The following is a 16,999-nucleotide window of genomic DNA, read 5'->3' on the forward strand; positions in this document are numbered from 1 at the left end:
AAGAACCATGGTTAGTGTTGACCAACACTGAATATGATTGTCCAATTCAGGATAGTTGTGCGGTGAATCAGCAGATTCATTCAAGGGCTATGCCCAGAGTATCAACGACATGGGAGGCTTTCAGCCAAGGGCATAACCTGGAGACGCCGAAATGAAGAGAGCTCCCTCTCCGGGGAGGAGTCCTGACAAAGTCATTGGAATCAGAGAGTTGAGCTGAGCATGACCAGAATGTCAGACACTTCATCAGTTATCTATGGCTACAGTAATGCTGAACAGTTATTACCCCAGAACCTCAGTTTGTAATAATAAACATTTATTTTGGATCACAAACTTATGGGCCAGCTGGGCATTTTTGCTGGTTTGGGCTAGGCTCATCTGGGCTTACTCATGCATTTGTGGTCAGCTAGTGGGTCAATTGGGGACTGGCCAGTTGTGAATGACCTCAGTTGGGCTGACTTAGCTCTGTTTCACGTGGTCTCTCATGCTCTGTTGGGTTAGCCTGGACTTGTTCATGATGACTGAGCAGGATCCCAAGAGAAGGAACAGAAACTTGCAAGGCCTCTTGAAGTCTAGATTTAGAACTGGCATATGGCACTTCTGCTTCATTCTGTTGGCCAAAATGAGGTCCAAGGCCAACCCCAGAGTCAGAATGGGAAGAGACTTCAAAGTTAGCAGACAAAGGAAAATGATACAGGGAGGCTGTTAATTGGAGGCATCAAGCAATCTGCCACATGCCACAGCCTCTTGTACCAAATATTGTACCTGGGGGAGGTTTACCAGGGCACAAAGGTCAGAAAATAAAACGGAAACAGTCATTATGAGAAGATCAGCTTTTAAGAAGGGGGATTGGGTTGGAGCCCCCTGCAGATTTCTCCTTTGGGACAAACTTGCCTCAGGAGCAGTCATCTGAGCCTTAAAGAGGTCCTTTCCATCTCAGGGAATCTAATCCAGTATGAATGAGCAGGGGCTGGACCTTCTTAATTTGAGGCACTTTCTGATTTCCTAGTAGGACTGGGGAAAGGGGACTTGAATACTCCGTGGGCATAGAGGAGACCCCACGCTCTCCCCTGGGCTTATGCAGTTTAGCTGGGGCTTTTACAGACCCGGACATGCTCCTTCCCCACACTGTACTTAATTCAGGGAATTCGAGTACTGATTCTCAAAAAGTGTGGTCCTCAGACCAGCAGCATCAGTATCACCTGGCAACCTGGTAGAAATGCAGTTTCCTAATTGCAAGATATTTCTGAATCAGAACCTCTGGAGGTGGGATCCAGGAGTCTATGTTTTAACAGCTCTCCAGGTGATTCTGATGCATGCTCAAGTTTGAGACAACTGAGTTAGACAACTGTATGTGGTTTTGACAGGTTTAAAAGAAAATAGCCAGATATAGTAAATATAGATTCACAACCTCCACTCATATTTGCAACTCAGATCATTAATGAGTCATTTTTTAGTGTAGGTATGTCCCATGTAATATTTGGGACATAGTTATACATGGGACATACTTATACTAAAATATTATTTGTTGTTGATCTGAAATCAAATTTAATTGGGTGTCCTATATTTTATCCAGCAACCCTAAAAAAAAAAGTAGAGAAAAATTGTTAGAGGGTTCAAAAAACAATCAAGATCATTAGACTAGAAGCTCTAGAAAGAAAAGTTAAAGAAATTGACTTGGTGAACCCAGAGAGTAGGATACTGGTGGAGGGTTTTATTTAAAGGGGATGCTGCTGAGGTATTCTTCATGGCTGCTCGAAATAACCCAGAAGAAATTTCTCTTAGCAATAAAGGAATAAATTTCTCTGTCAATAAATGACTTCACTGGGGGCTCTGAGTGATTTTGTGATTCTCCATGGAAGTCAGATGCATTTGGAAATTTCATGCGACCGTGATGCAGCCAGTCCTCCAACCCGTGTTTGTGAAGGAGCAACTTAGAGAGGCATGTGCCAACAGGGGGCAGGAGCAGATGATTTCTCAAGGTCCTTTATGGCTTCTCTTAAGACTGTTTGCAGAAACTAACACAACATTTTAAAGCAACTACACTCCAATAAAATGTTTTAAAAAAGACTGTTTGAATTTACAGTTTTTGCTCCTTATTTTATTTTGAGAAGTTCATAGTCTTTTGATTGATTTTTAAACGTGAGCTTATCTGGAAGGTTGGTTTTTCAGAACATGGTTATGAAGGTGAGGCAGGAAAGCAGAGTTGTTAAAAAGATACTTTAGAACCAGATACATGGGACTCAAATCCTAGCTCTCCCACTTCCTTGCTGTGCAGTCTTAGGCTGGTCTTTGTTCCTTGGCTTTCTCATCTGTAAAATGGGAATTATTATTAATTGTTAATTAATTGACATCTCATGGGTTGTTGTAGGACTTAACTGAGCTTATTTATGTAAAACATACGAACTGTTCCTGGAACACAGTGAGCCCTCATTAAATGTTATTTTACATTATTAAGGACTTGAATCTCTCTATGGATCCTGGGTATTCAGAGGTTGTTTTAGCCAAAAGCTAGTGTTGAATGGTCAGTTCATTGTCATGTATGGGAGAGGAGTTGTCCCTTCTGAGCAAAGTCTTGTCCCTCTAGGTGACCCCTGATCTTCAGGTGTTGGTTTTGGCTCTCAGGGGTGGTGTTTGGCAGTATTACTGCATCTTAGTCATGAATCATTTCTTTTTCTTTACCCAGATGAACTTTCCCATATCTTCCTGAAACCCTCCCACATCTTCCTGAAACCCTCCCAAGAGAATTAGGTTTCCTTTCCCATTGCAAATTGAATTCAATTAAAAAGCTGTAAAAGAATGCCATAGAATGTCGTGGAGAACATAATGTTACATTTCCAAAATATTTTTGAGAAACTTGAACTCTAAATCAATTTAGTTCTGCTGGTAAGGATACAGAGTTAGTCATGGAAACATTTTAATCTGATGACTAGCTTTTATCAGAATTATGGATCCAGTTGAGATTAGTTATTTTTACAGACTTAATTTTGAAGATGAAAATCAGCTGATCTCTTTCTTAACTCCTGAAGAAAAAAATAAATAGGTAATACCAGCCTCATACATGGTATAATTTTAGTCTACCTGTGGTTGAAGTGTCAGATGATAAATCCCAAGGCTCTGTTAGAAAAACAGTTTTGTCAGTCTACTCAGGATTCTACTGTACATACCTAATGATCAATAAAATAAGGAGTGTCTAGAGTTAAACATCTTTTGTTGTTATTGTTTTGCTGAGAAGTTTAAATTTGTTCTTTAAATGAAGTTCCGTTTTGAATTTGCAAAATAACATGCACTCAGTCTTGCAGTGCTCTAATTCTAGCAGTGAGTGATAGTTGTTATTTTTCTTTCAGTAAAGAAAATGTGTTATGGTACCAATATCAGTGACTTAAAACATTAAGCCTTTATTGTTTTACGGGTACAGTGGGCATTTATGAGGAAGTGGTCCAGGCTTGATTGACCTCAGCATGGCTCAGTCATATCTTGGCATTAGCTGGTGTCTGTTTAGTCAAGAATGGCCTTGCTCACACCTCTGGGAGTTTGCCAGCTGTAGGCTGAGGGTGGGTTGACTAGACCATGTGCCCGTCCTCATCAGGAAGGCTAGCCTAGGCCTGTTCATGCAGGAGAGGCAGGATTTCGAGAGAGAGAGAAACAGAGAGACTGGCGGTCAGTAAGGTCTCTTGAGACCTAGGCTAGGAGCTGGCACAAGATCACTTCTGCTGCATTCTGTTGGCTTAAGCAAGTCCCAAGGTCAGTCCAGATGGAGGAAGTGAGGAAATTGACTCCTCCTCTTGGTGGGAGGAGCCACAGAACCACATGACAAAGCATGCTGTGGTTGGCTGGAAATGGCCCCTGAAATCCATGTCCTATCGGTGGAACCTATGATTGTTCCCTTATGTGGCAAGAGAGGTGATTAAAAGAATTTGAGCGGAAACACTTATCCTGGATAAGTGGACGCTAAGTGCTTCCTTGTAAGAGAGAGGCAGAGGTGGTTTGAGAGAGGCCCACAGAAGAGGAGAAGCTGATGTGAAGACAGAGGCAGAGACTGGACTGATGCAGCCTCAAGCCAAGGAGTGCTTCACCAGCAGAAGTGGGAAGAGACAGAAATGGAATCTCCCCAGAGCCTCTGAAGGAAATGTGGCCGGGCCAACGCCTTGATTTCAGACTTTTGACCTCAACGGTGAGAGAATACATTTCTATTATGTTAAGTTACCTGGTTTGTGGTAGTTTTTCTATGGCAGACATGGGAAACTAATACAGGTGTGGATACAGGTGAGAACAAATTGAAGACATTTTTGTAATAACCCACATATACTTCTAAATTATATAATTCTGTATAGTGCTTTTTCACTTAAAGTAGCAAAACATTTCCCCACGTTATTATAAAGTTGTTGAAAACAGTTTTAAATAATTACATGATACAATATGCATATATATGTATATATATAATACAATGCACAAATAATAGCATGATAGTACACAATGTATATTAAATTAGTTTAGCTAAACATTTCTTTGTTATTGGCAATTAAATTCTTTGAGTTTTTCAGATGAAACCATGTACACAAGACAAGGGCTCTATGCCCTGCATCACCGTTCACTTTTCCTCTTGGTACTTTCCTCCATTAGGCCCATGGTATCTCTTGTTGGAATTACTAGAATGATCTCCTTGATGATCTTAACTTCCCTCCAGCCCACTTTACAAACTGCTCAACCAGATTAGTTTTCTAAAGAAACATCTCAGTTCAAGTCACCTCTGGCTAAAAGCTCTCGATGATGTTCAGTTGCAAATGTTAGTTCTTTAATCCAACACTTATTCCCTTGGAGTAAAGTTATCTGTGTACAGTTATCTGTAGAGTCCTTTATTCTGTGAGCCTTTGGGCTCCTTAAGAACAGTATTGCTTTCTCTATCTTTCTACCCCCCCCCCCCATCACCTGCCATGGTGCTTTGAAGGTATGGTTTGCTCTGGTATCTGCTGCATGCATGAATAAATGAATTCAAAGGGAAAATACTTCTAATTGCCTTGTCTTTTCCTGTATGATCCCAGTCATTCAATTTGACTGAATTTGAAATTGATTGGGTGAGTCAACTAGAATTCGGGAACTAGAATTGTTGTTCTAGCTTGGGGAGGGGTCTTAATATTTTTGTGTCATGGACCCATTTGGCATCTGGGGAAGCCTGTGGATTTTTTTGCAGAAAGAAAGGTTATTAATGCATCAAATAAAATACATAAGATTACCAAGGAAATGAGTTATATTGCATTAGAGCTATCGAAGTTTTATGAATTGTGCTATAGTAATGTGTTCATCTTTAATGGATAAACTAATATCTAGTTGTAGCCCTATTAGCTACTATAATTTCAAAGTGGTGGTGATGGTACACAGCATTTCAAGATCCTATGGCAACCGTAATGTGATATTAAAATATCTGTGGTTTCTATTGATGACAGAATCACAGATCCTGCTAATACTATTGTGGTTTGTTGCCTATGCCCATAATTGAAGAAGAGTCTGGATTTTAATGAGAAGTTAGTGTAAGTAAAGATGTAACTTTATTCCCATCTTAGTTCACAGACCACCCCATCCCCCCAACCCCGGCCCTGAATTCGCTAGACCCCAGATTGAGAGGGCCTGAAAGGCTTGTTTTAGGAAGAGCTGTAAGACAAGTCTGTGTAGCTCTGTTGTTGTTCAGTGGGTGAGCCTGCATTAGGCATGTTAAAGTCGTTCATGCAAGTAGTTAGGCAAGAAATTTTAGAACATTTGTATGTCTACTGTAGCACCTAAGATCTTGTAGACACTGTATAAACCCTTTTTGTATAATAACACAACCTTCCAGTGCAGATGCTCCCACCTGTCTTGTGAGAACAGAGGCGTCCTTCAGCTTTAAAAGTGCCATCACCTTGTGGCCCAGGCCCCGCACTGGGACACCTTTCTGTTTCTGACCCTCCTGGGCAGTTGTTTAGTTGAACCGAGTTGTTGGGTTGAATGTTTCCCTAATGGTACTGGATTGATAGGTTTGTACTTTGATATTTACTTGTCGAACTTACTCCCTCCGTCTACTTCCAGAGGGGCTTGGGGGCAGCATGCGACCTGCAGCAAACTGCAGAACAGAGTGATTATGATAAACACTCCCCAGGGCCTCCTGGAGGGGCTGAGGTGACAGGTGCTCCAGGCACTAGGTGATTGGATTTCCAGTCCTGGCGGATACGCTGTGGTCTGATTTCTGTGGGCTGAGAGAAACTAGGAAGCATGTTGTTAATGCAGCTTCTGTTTTCTCTCAACATAAATTATAAAAAAATATATTTTGTTCATTTCTTAAAAAAAAAAAATTAAAGTACCTCATAGTACAATCCTTTGTTGTACAAGGCACTGGCTTACAGCAGCAAAGTATCAATATTTGTCTCTGTAGTCAAGCTGAATCAGGGCAGGGGTTCTTATAACACTGAGAACTGCAGGATTGTGGACGATATTTCTAATTGTGTCAGTTACCTGTCAGCACTATTAATTATGAAAATAAGATGAATGCCTTTATTGACATATATATATTACATACTTCTATATCACTATTCATGTCTGTATCTATATATGCATATACCCACACAACGTGTGTATAGGTATTTTAAATATATATGGATGTGTGTTAATCACAGTATAAACAAACACATATACATATGTGTATGTATATACTGTGATTGTAGCTAATGTAGAATTATCTTTATTTGAATACTGGAGGTCTTCATGTGACTGACATTTACATTTGCATTGACATTTGCATTTTTCTATCTTCCAAACCACCTAAATCCTCTTGATCTTGAGGCTTTCTTTTTCTTTTTTGATAATTACTTCTCCTTTTTAATTCCTTTTTTTTTTGAATTATATTTTATTTATTTTTTTGTACAGCAGGTTCTTATTAGTCATCCATTTTATACACATCAGTGTATACATGTCAATCCCAATCTCCCAAATCATCCCACCACTCCCACCCCCCACCGCTTTCCCCCCTTGGTGTCCATAAGTTTGTTCTCTACATCTGTGTCTCAATTTCTGCCCTGCAAACTGGTTCACCTGTACCATTTTTCTAGGCTCTACATATATGCGTTAATATACGATATTTGTTTTTCTCTTTCTGACTTACTTCACTCTGTATGACAGTCTCTAGACCAATCCACGTCTCTACAAATGACCCAATTTCATTCCTTTTTATGGCTGAGTAATGTTCCATTGTATATATGTGCCACATCTTCTTTATCCATTTGTCAGTCGATGGGCATTTAGGTTGCTTCCACGACTTGGCTATTGTAAATAGGGCTGCAATGAACATTGGGGTGCATGTGTCTTTTTGAATTATGGTTTTCTCTGGGTATATGCCCAGTAGTGGGATTGCTGGGTCATATGGTAATTCTATTTTTCGTTTTTTAAGGAACGTCCATACTGTTCTCCATAGTGGCTGTATCAATTTACATTCCCACCAACAGTGCAAGAGGGTTCCCTTTTCTCCACACCCTCTCCAGCATTTGTTGTTTGTAGATTTTCTGATGATGCCCATTCTCACTGGTTTGAGGTGACACCTCATTGTAGTTTGGATTTGCATTTCTCTAATAATTAGTGATGTTGAGCAGCTTTTCATGTGCTTCTTGGCCATCTGTATGTCTTCTTTGGAGAAATGTCTGTTTAGGTCTTCTGCCCATTTTTGGGTTGGGTTTTTTTTTTTTAATATTGAACTGAATGAACTGTTTATATATTTTGGAGATTAATCCTCTGCCCATTGATTCATTTGCAAATATTTTCTCCCATTCTGAGGGTTGTCTTTTGGTCTTGTTTATGGTTTCCTTTGCTGTGCAAAAGCTTTTAAGTTTCATTAGGTCCCATTTGTTTATTTTTGTTTTTATTTCCATACTATAGGAGGTAGATCAAAAAAGACCTTGCTGTGATTTATGTCAAAGAGTGTTCTTCCTATGTTTTCCTCTAAGAGTTTTATAGTGTCCGGTCTTACATTTAGGTCTCTAATGCATTTTAAGTTTATTTTTGTGTATGGTGTTAGGGAGTGTTCTAATTTCATTCTTTTACATGTAGCTGTCCAGTTTTCTCAGCACCACTTACTGAAGAGACTATCTTGTCTCCATTATATATCCTTGCCTCCTTTGTCATAGATTAGTTGACCATGGCTGTGTGGGTTTATCTCTGGGCTTTCTATCTTATCCATTGATCTATTTTTCTGTTTTTGTGCCAGTACCATACTGTCTTGATTACTGTAGCTTTGTAGTAGAGTCTGAAGTCTGGGAGCCTGATTCCTCCAGCTCCATTTTTTTCCCTCAAGACTGCTTTGGCTATTCAAGGTCTTTTGTGTCTCCATACAAATTTTAAGATTTTTTGTTCTAGTTCTGTAAAAAATGCCATTGGTAATTTGATTACCAGGGATTGCATTGAATCTGTAGATTGCTTTGGGGAGTATAGTCATTTTCACAATGTTGATTCTTCCAATCCAAGAACATGGTGTATCTCTCCATCTGTTTGTATCATCTTTAATTTCTTTCATCAGTGTCTTATAGTTTTCTGCATACAGGTCTTTTGTCTCCCTAGGTAGGTTTATTCCTAGGTATTTTATTATTTTTGTTGCTGGGTAAATGGGAGTGTTTCCTTAATTTCTCTTTCAGATTTTTCATGATTAGTAAATAAGTATGCAAGAGATTTCTGTGCATTAATTTTGTATCCTGCAACTTTACCAAATTCATTGATTAGCTCTAGTAGTTTTCTGGTGGCATCTTTAGGATTCTCTACGAATAGTATCATGTAATCTGCAAACAGTGACAGTTTTACTTCTTCTTTTCCAATTTGGATTCCTTTTATTTCTTTGTCTTCTCTGATTGCTGTGGCTAGGACTTCCAAAGCTATGTTGAATAATAGTGGTGAGAGTGGACATCCTTGTCTTGTTCCTGATCTTAGAGGAAATGCTTTCAGTTTTTCACCATTGAGAATGATGTTTGCTGTGGGTTGTTCATATATGACCTTTATTATGTTGAGGTAGGTTCCCTCTGTGCCCACTTTCTGGAGAGTTTTTATCATAAATAGGTGTCGAATTTGATCAAAAGCTTTTTCTGCATCTATTGAGATGATCATATGGTTTTTATTCTTCAGTTTGTTGATATGGTGTATCACATTGATTGATTTGCGTATATTGAAGAATCCTTGCATCCCTGGGATAAATCCCACTTGATCATGGTGTATGGTCCTTTTAATGTGCTGTTGGATTCTGTTTGCTAGTATTTTGTTGAGGAGTTTTGCATCTATATTCATCAGTGATATTGGTCTGTAATTTTCTGTTTTTGTCGTATCTTTGTCTGGTTTTGGTATCAGGGTGATGGTGGCCTCATAGAATGAGTTTGGGAGTGTTCCTTCCTCTGCACTTTTTTGGAAAACTTTGAGAAGGATGGATGTTAGCTCTTCTCTAAATGTTTGATAGAATCCACCTCTGAAGCCATCTGGTCCTGGACTTTTGTTTGTTGGAAGATTTTTAATCACAGTTTCAATTTCATTACTTGTGATTGGTCTGTTCATATTTTCTATTTCTTCCTGGTTCAGTCTTGGAAGCTTATACCTTTCTAAGAATTTGTCCATTTTTTCCAGTTTGTCCATTTTATTGGCATAGAGTTGCTTGTAGTAGTCTCTTAGGATGCTTTGTATTTCTGCAGTGTCTGTTGTTACTTCTCCTTTTCCATTTCTATTTTTATTGATTTGAGTCCTCTCCCTCTTTTTCTTCATGAGTCTGGCTAATGGTTTATCAATTTTATTTATCTTCTCTAAGAACCAGCTTTTAGTTTTATTGATCTTTGCTATTGTTTTCTTTGTTTCTATTTCATTTATTTCTGCTCTGATCTTTATGATTTCTTTCCTTCTGCTAACTTTGGGTTTTGTTTGTTCTTCTTTCTCTAGTTCCTTAAGGTGTAAGGTTAGATTTTTTTGAGATTTTTCTTCTCTTGAGGTAGCCTTGTATAGCTATAAACTTCCCTCTTAGAACTGCTTTTGTTGCATCCCATAGGTTTTGGATTGTTTTGTTTTCATTGTCATTTGTCTCTAGGTATTTTTTGATTTCCTCTTTGATTTCTTCAGTGATCTCTTGGTTATTTAGTAATGTATTGTTTAACCTCCATGTGTTTGTGGCTTTTACGTTTTTTTCCCTGTAATTCATTTCTAATCTCATAGCTTTGTGGTCAGAAAAGATGCTTGATATGATTTCAATTTTCTTAAGTTTACTGAGGCTTGATTTGTGACTCAAGATGTGATCTATCCTGGAGAATGTTCCGTGCACACTTGAGAAGAAAGTGTAATTTGCTGATTTTGGATGGAATGTCCTATAAATATCAATTAAATCTATCTGGTCTATTGTATCATTTAAAACTTGTGTTTCCGTATTAATTTTCTGTTTGGATGATCTGTCCATTGGTGGAAGTGAGTTATTAAAGTCCCCCATTATTATTGTGTTACTGTCGATTTCCTCTTTTATAGTTGTTAGCAGTTGCCTTATGTATTGAGGTGCTCCTATGTTGGGTACATACATATTTATAATTGTTATATCTTCTTCTTGATCATTATGTAGTGTCCTTCCTTGTCTCTTGTAACATTCTGTAACATTCTGTATTTTAAAGTCTATTTTATCTGATATGCGTATTGCTACTCCAGTTTTCTTTTGATTTCCATTTGCATGGAATATCTTTTTCCATCCCCTCACTTTCAGTCTGTATATGTCCCTAGGTCTGAAGTGGGTCTCTTGTAGACAGCATATATATGGGTCCTGTTTTTGTATCCACTCGGCAAGCCTCTGCCTTTTTCTTGGAGCATTTAATCCATTCACGTTTAAGGTAATTATCAATATGTATGTTTCTATTACCATTTTCTTAATAGTTTTGGGTTTGTTTTTGTAGGTCCTTTTCTTCTCTTGTGTTTCCCACTTAGAGAAGTTCCTTCAGCATTTGTTGTAGAGCTGGTTTGGTGGTGCTGAATTCTCTTAGCTTTTGCTTGTCTGTAAAGCTTTTGATTTCTCCATCGAATCTGAATGAGATCCTTGCCGGGTAGAGTAATCTTGGTTGTAGCTTCTTCCCTTTCATCACTTTAAGTATATCATGCCACTCCCTTCTGGCTTGTAGAGTTTCTGCTGAGAAATCAGCTTTTAACCTTATGGGAGTTCCCTTGTATGTTATTTTTCATTTTTCCCTTGCTACTTTCAATAATTTTTTGTCTTTAATTTTTGCCAATTTGATTACTATGTGTCCAGGCGTATTTCTCCTTGGGTTTATCCTGTATGGGGCTCTCTGCACTTCCTGGACATAGGAGGCTATTTCCTTTATCATGTTAGGGAAGTTTTCGACTGTAACCTCTTCAAATATTTTCTCAGGTCCTTTCTCTCTCTCTTCTCCTTCTGGGACCCCTATAATGCGAATATTGTTGTGTTTAATGTTGTCCCAGAGGTCTCTTAGTGTGTCTTCATTTCTTTTTGTTCTTTTTTCTTTATTCTGTTCTGCAGCAGTGAATTCCACCATTCTATCTTCCAGGTCACTTATCCGTTCTTCTGCCTCAGTTATTCTGCTAATGATTCCTTCTAGTGTATTTTTCATTTCAGTTATTGTATTGTTCCTCTCTGTTTGTTTGTTCTTTAATTCTTCTAGGTCTTTGTTAAACATTTCTTGCATCTTCTTGATCTTTGCCTCCATTCTTTTTCTGAGGTCCTGGATCATCTTCACTATCATTATTCTGAATTCTTTTTTCTGGAAGGTTGCCTATCTCCACTTCATTTAGTTGTTTTTCTGGGGTTTTATCTTATTCCTTCATCTGGTACATAGCCCTTTGCCTCTTTATCTTGTCTATCTTTCTGTTAATGTGGTTTTTATTCCACAGGCTGCAGGATTGTAGTTCTTCTTGCTTCTGCTGTCTGCCCTCTGGTGGATGAGGCTATGTGACCTTGAGGCTTTCTGATTTGGTTGAAACTAATACCAAATTTGGAAATCTTTTAATATACCATGTTAACTTGAATAGTTTCTCGAATATGGGTGAGATAAGGGGATAGTTTGCAACGTTAGGGATAAAGTTTGGTAATCACTTGAAGATTTCAGAGTACGTAGTTTTTTGGTGATTAATTTTGGCATCTCTTGTGCATGTCATTAAATATAAAAAGGGCTGTCTTTTATGTTAGACTAATTTAGTAATAGTGGTATAACGCGTTTATGTTATTTACTTTTGTTTTCTGTTTCATTGGGTGGAAAATTTAAATCTGACCTAGTGAATCCTTTAACACTTTGAGAACTATATATTTATTTTTAATTTGTTAAGAATCACAACTATGTCTTCAAATTTCTTACAACCTACCAGGCTGGTTCCTTCACAGAGTTTTCTCAAATTCCATGTATTAATTTCTTATTGCTATTGTAGAATATTACCATGAAGTTAGTGGCTTAAAACAACACAGACTTATTCTTATCTTTCAATTTTGGAGGTCAGAAGTCTAAAATGGGTCTCAATGTGCTAAAATCAAGGTGTTGGCTGACTGTGCCTTCTGAAGGCTCTGGGGAGGATCTGTTCCTTGCCTTTTCCAGCTTCTAGAGGTCGCCTGCATTCCTTGGCTGGTGGCCCCCTTCCATCTTCAAAATCGTCAATGGCCTGTGGAGTCTTTCTCACAGTGTCATGTGTTTCTTACTCTTCTGCCTCCTTCTTCCTCATTTAAGGACCTTTGTGATTATATTAGGTCCACCTGGATAATCTAGGATAGTCTCTTTATGTTACGATCAGTGGAATAGCAATCTTAATGACACTGCAACCTTTGCCTATAATTCTCCTTTGCTTATGACATAACATATTCACAGATTCTGAGCATTAGAAAGAAGCTATTATCCTGCCTACCACATTCCCTAAACCAGAAATGATCCATGTGCTTTTCGTAAGGTTTCAGTGACACACTGTCTCAACTTGCTATTATTCATACACATACTTTATCTCTCCTCTGTCTTTTTACCCCTGGACTAGACAGGACCATGTCTACATCATATTTGTGTTCTCAGCACACAGCAACATTGAAAGAACCAGGTAAATATTTTTTGAGCAAATGAATGATTCTGTGTAAAACTTTATTCAAAAATGATTAGAAGGGAGAAAGTCAATTATAGAAGTATAGAGAAAGGAAACAGGCAAAAATGGACAGATTATCATCAGTACTACTTGCAAAGAACAGTTTCTTCAAACACATCATTGTCTCTAAGCATTAAATAATATCACTGGTCAAAGGATATGATCCACTTAAGAGTTATTACAATTTTTCTCACTCTAATATTTTGGCATTAAAAAATCCTTTAATGTCTTTTAGTTTTTTAAACAGAATCAGTTCTTTGAGGCCTTATGAACTCTGGGCATCCTAACCTCTCACATCTGAACCTGCAAATTTTGGAAAGTGGTGGCCAAACTGTGGGATGGATGCCCTTGTGGGGAGACCTGCTGAGTAGCTAGCCTGCACTGGCCAAGTGGTACCCAAGGCTTTCTCAAGCTCTAAGAGCTTTGGCTTTAAAGTACTTTCGAACATGTGCAGCTAGTCTATGAAATACACTTAAGAGCAGAGGAGAGTGAAAGATTTCCCCAACATGTCCAGGTAGCCTAGATTTTCTCCCAGATACCTTTAGCCTACATGTGAGTTATATATTCTACTTCATGATGTATTTGTGTATTTCTAAATATATTATATATATATATATATATATATATATATATATATATATATATATATATTGTAAAGTTTTAATGCTGTTCCACGTCCAAGAAGTGTCATTTTGAAAAGTGTGAACATGCATTATTCTTACCATAGTTCTATGATGTAGGCAGGCATTCTTCTCCTGTCTTATGGGTGAAGAAGTCTAGCCACAGAGTATAACAAACTTGTCCATCCTCACACAGCTGACTTGTGATGTGTGTGATACAGTGAGTGATTTGAATCTAGATTACTTCACTCCAAACTCCATGCTTCTTATACATTTAGTACCACACAAACTACATTTTCTCAGGCATCAAGGCTTATAGGCCTTGCTGTTTCTTTTAACTCATGATCTGAATAATGCAGCAATTCACAAAGTGTTTTCTGTGGTATGTTACTCTAATGATATTCTCTGTGAAAAGAAAGTATTTTGTAATCAAGTGTAATTAACAGTACTTTCAAAATTAAAGCATGTACCGCCATAGCAGTGACTATGCATGCAAAGCCCAATAGTAGAGAAATGTCTTAACTTCTTTTACCCCAGCATCTTCCAAACTCATATGACCACAGGACCCTTGCTCTCTGCCCTCATGCTCCCATAATAGTTATTGTTTTTTGGGAAAGCTACAAAATTCCTAGATCCTCTGTCCCCAGTTGGTCTGACATGATTATGCTGCCAGCCAGTGTGTAAATGGAGCTGTTGTTAATGGGCAGAAATTGGCTTTGCCTCCTGTGTCCATTAAGAATGCTTTCATCAGCAAGTACTAGAGTATCTAAGTAATTTCGGTTTGAGCTCTTGCTAATGAAAGTGCAGTCCTTGTATCAGCTATATAGATGCCACCTGGGAGCCTGTTAGAAACCTGGACTTTCAGGTCCTACCCTAGATTTGCTGAAAGGGAATCTATATTTTAATAAGATCCTCAGGTAATTCAAATGCACAGTAACATTTAAGGAGCACTGATTTAAACAATAAGGGCATTATTTTTTTAATCTAATAATAAATTCAAAGATGGAGGGTCCTATTTTGATTTGCAACCCTAAGGAGTATTTAGGACCCAGGGTCCTGTTTCCTCATGGTGGTAAAATGGCTGCCAACTCTATGCATTTTATCCTCTCTTAGCTGCATTGAAATACAGCTAGAAGGAGACAGGGGCAAAGTAGGCATGGAAGGAGGCAGGGACAAAGGACTTTTTCTTATGTGTCTTTTTTTTTTAAATTTTGGCTGCCCCGCAAGTCTTGCGGGATCTCAGTTCCCTGACCAGGGATTGAACCCGGTGCATGTCAGTGAAAGCGCTGAATCCTAACCACTAGACCACCAGGGAACTCCCAGGCTTTCTTTTTTTATTAAGAAATAATTTCTTCCTCAGGAAGCCTGCTACAGCTTCCCCTTGGTTCTCATCAGCTAGATCTGTGTCACATATTCATGCATTAGATCAATTACTGACAACATGTAACAGGAAAGCCTCAATCGCCTTTGTTCTTGACCAGTGCTGTCCAAAAAAAATATAAAGCTAGCCATATATATAATTTAAAATTTTCTAGTAGCCACATTTTTAAAAAAAGAAAAGAAAAACAGGTAAAATTAATTTTAATAATGTTTTATTTAACCCAGTATATCTAGGCCATTATCATTTCAACATGTAAGCAATATAAAAAAATTGCCAGAGATATTTTATTTTCTTTATTTCATACTAAATCTTTGAAATCGAGTCCATATTTTATGCTTATATTACATTTCAATTCAGATGCTAAATTTTCATTAGAGATGTTTGATCTGTATTTAGATATCAATTGAAAAGGTGTTCACCAAATTGCTTAATGCATAATTAAATATTTTCCAATAATCAAATCATGTTTCAGATTTTAAATTTAATTTAATTTAAATTAAATTTAAAATTTGGTTCCTCAGTCACATCAGTCACGTTTCAAGTGGCTGGTCTCTGTTGTATTGGACAAGGCAGGACTAGGCCCTCGCTACGCAAAACATGGTCCAGTGACCAGCAGTGACAGCATTTTCTGAGAGCTTGTTAGAACTGCTGAATCTTGGGTCCCACCCTAGATCTATTTAGTCAAAATCTATATTTTAATTTAATTTAATGCACATTAAAGCTTAAGCTGTTCTCAACTTTGGCTAGGATTTAAAATGACTGTGGGAACTTTAGAAAATACTGTTGCTTACACCCCACACGAGAACCTTGGAATCAGACTTTCTATGGGGTCCAGACATCAATATTTTATTGAAGCTTTCCGGGTTATTCCAATATGCAGCCAAGTTTGAGAACTGCTGGTCTAGACCAATCCTGATTCATCCCCTCAATTCAGACACATTGCAACCCCAGCACTATGGTAGTGGAAGTTCTTAAGTAACCAAGAGTGGTTTCCATATTTGCTTCCCTTGTTCTGTGGATATTTTCTGTAGGGATTGGTGTCTGGCTGGTATCTTGGGTCACACTCTCTTGGTCTCTTTTCTCCATTCAATCTGGCTAACTCTTTCCTCTGTTTCCCAGTCAACAGTTTCACCATAGCTTACCTTCCTTATTCTCCCAGGTAGCTGACACATTAGGCTGTGCTGATCCGTATTCAAACCTGATCTGGAAGCCCATCAAGGGCTGCCTTTTCTTCCAGCTCCTTACCTCTGCTCCAGCCCTAGTGAAGATGCATCTTGCTTTGTTGTCGTGTTATTCATTGCCTCTGCCTCAGTGTTTCATCCACAGTGTCCTTTTCTTAGTTCTTACACTTCCCACCTTATACATTTCCAGAATTAATTTCCTTTAGGTGCTCATAATTCCGCCTTTGTTTCGTTGATTATGTTTTGCCTTCTCGTTGATGATGAGCTCAAATGAGGTGGGTATGAAGTCTACTCATTTAAAGCAGCTCTGAATCTATGAGCTCTAACTAAGATGTGATTTTTATGGCCATATTTGGGTACCTTGTAAGCTGCTCATGTACCCTTCTCTGGGTTCCTGGAGACTCAAAATGTACACAGACCTCAAAACATAGGCTTGCATATTTACATGCCTCCATTGCAAACTATACCACCTGAGCTTGTCTTCTGAGGAGGGAACTTTAGCAGCACAGACTTGGAAAAAAATAGGTGCTTCTCTACTAGGAACCTTCACCTGGGAGGCTCTCATTAGTACAGACAAAGCCACTTTAAAACAAAAGCATATTCAGCTTGCCCAGCTCTAAGAGGCACTGTCGTGGTCATGTGGACTCATGAACAAAGGGGCTGATTGACAGCCTTTTGAAATCTAACCCGTTTCTTGGTAGAAGAGCTTCTAT

At 38.4% G+C, this 16,999-nt stretch overlaps 1 protein-coding gene across 6 annotated transcripts in view; it reads left to right on the plus strand.

The window, feature by feature from the left end:
• The window catches only part of PLCB4 (phospholipase C beta 4), a 411,772-nt gene that overhangs the window by 181,439 nt on the left and 213,334 nt on the right, over positions 1–16,999 (plus strand). The window contains exon 1 of one of the 6 annotated variants that reach the window (XM_082358987.1): positions 7–4,171. The exons of the other annotated variants lie outside the window; for them this stretch is intronic. Coding sequence (XP_082215113.1) covers positions 4,127–4,171 — 45 coding nt within the window. The 5' untranslated portion in view covers positions 7–4,126. Of the gene's footprint in view, positions 1–6; positions 4,172–16,999 lie in introns of those variants that run through there. 6 annotated transcript variants of the gene reach the window in all.

This window comes from Balaenoptera borealis (genome assembly GCF_965194805.1).
Source record: "Balaenoptera borealis genome assembly, chromosome: 16".
Lineage (NCBI taxonomy): Eukaryota > Metazoa > Chordata > Mammalia > Artiodactyla > Balaenopteridae > Balaenoptera > Balaenoptera borealis.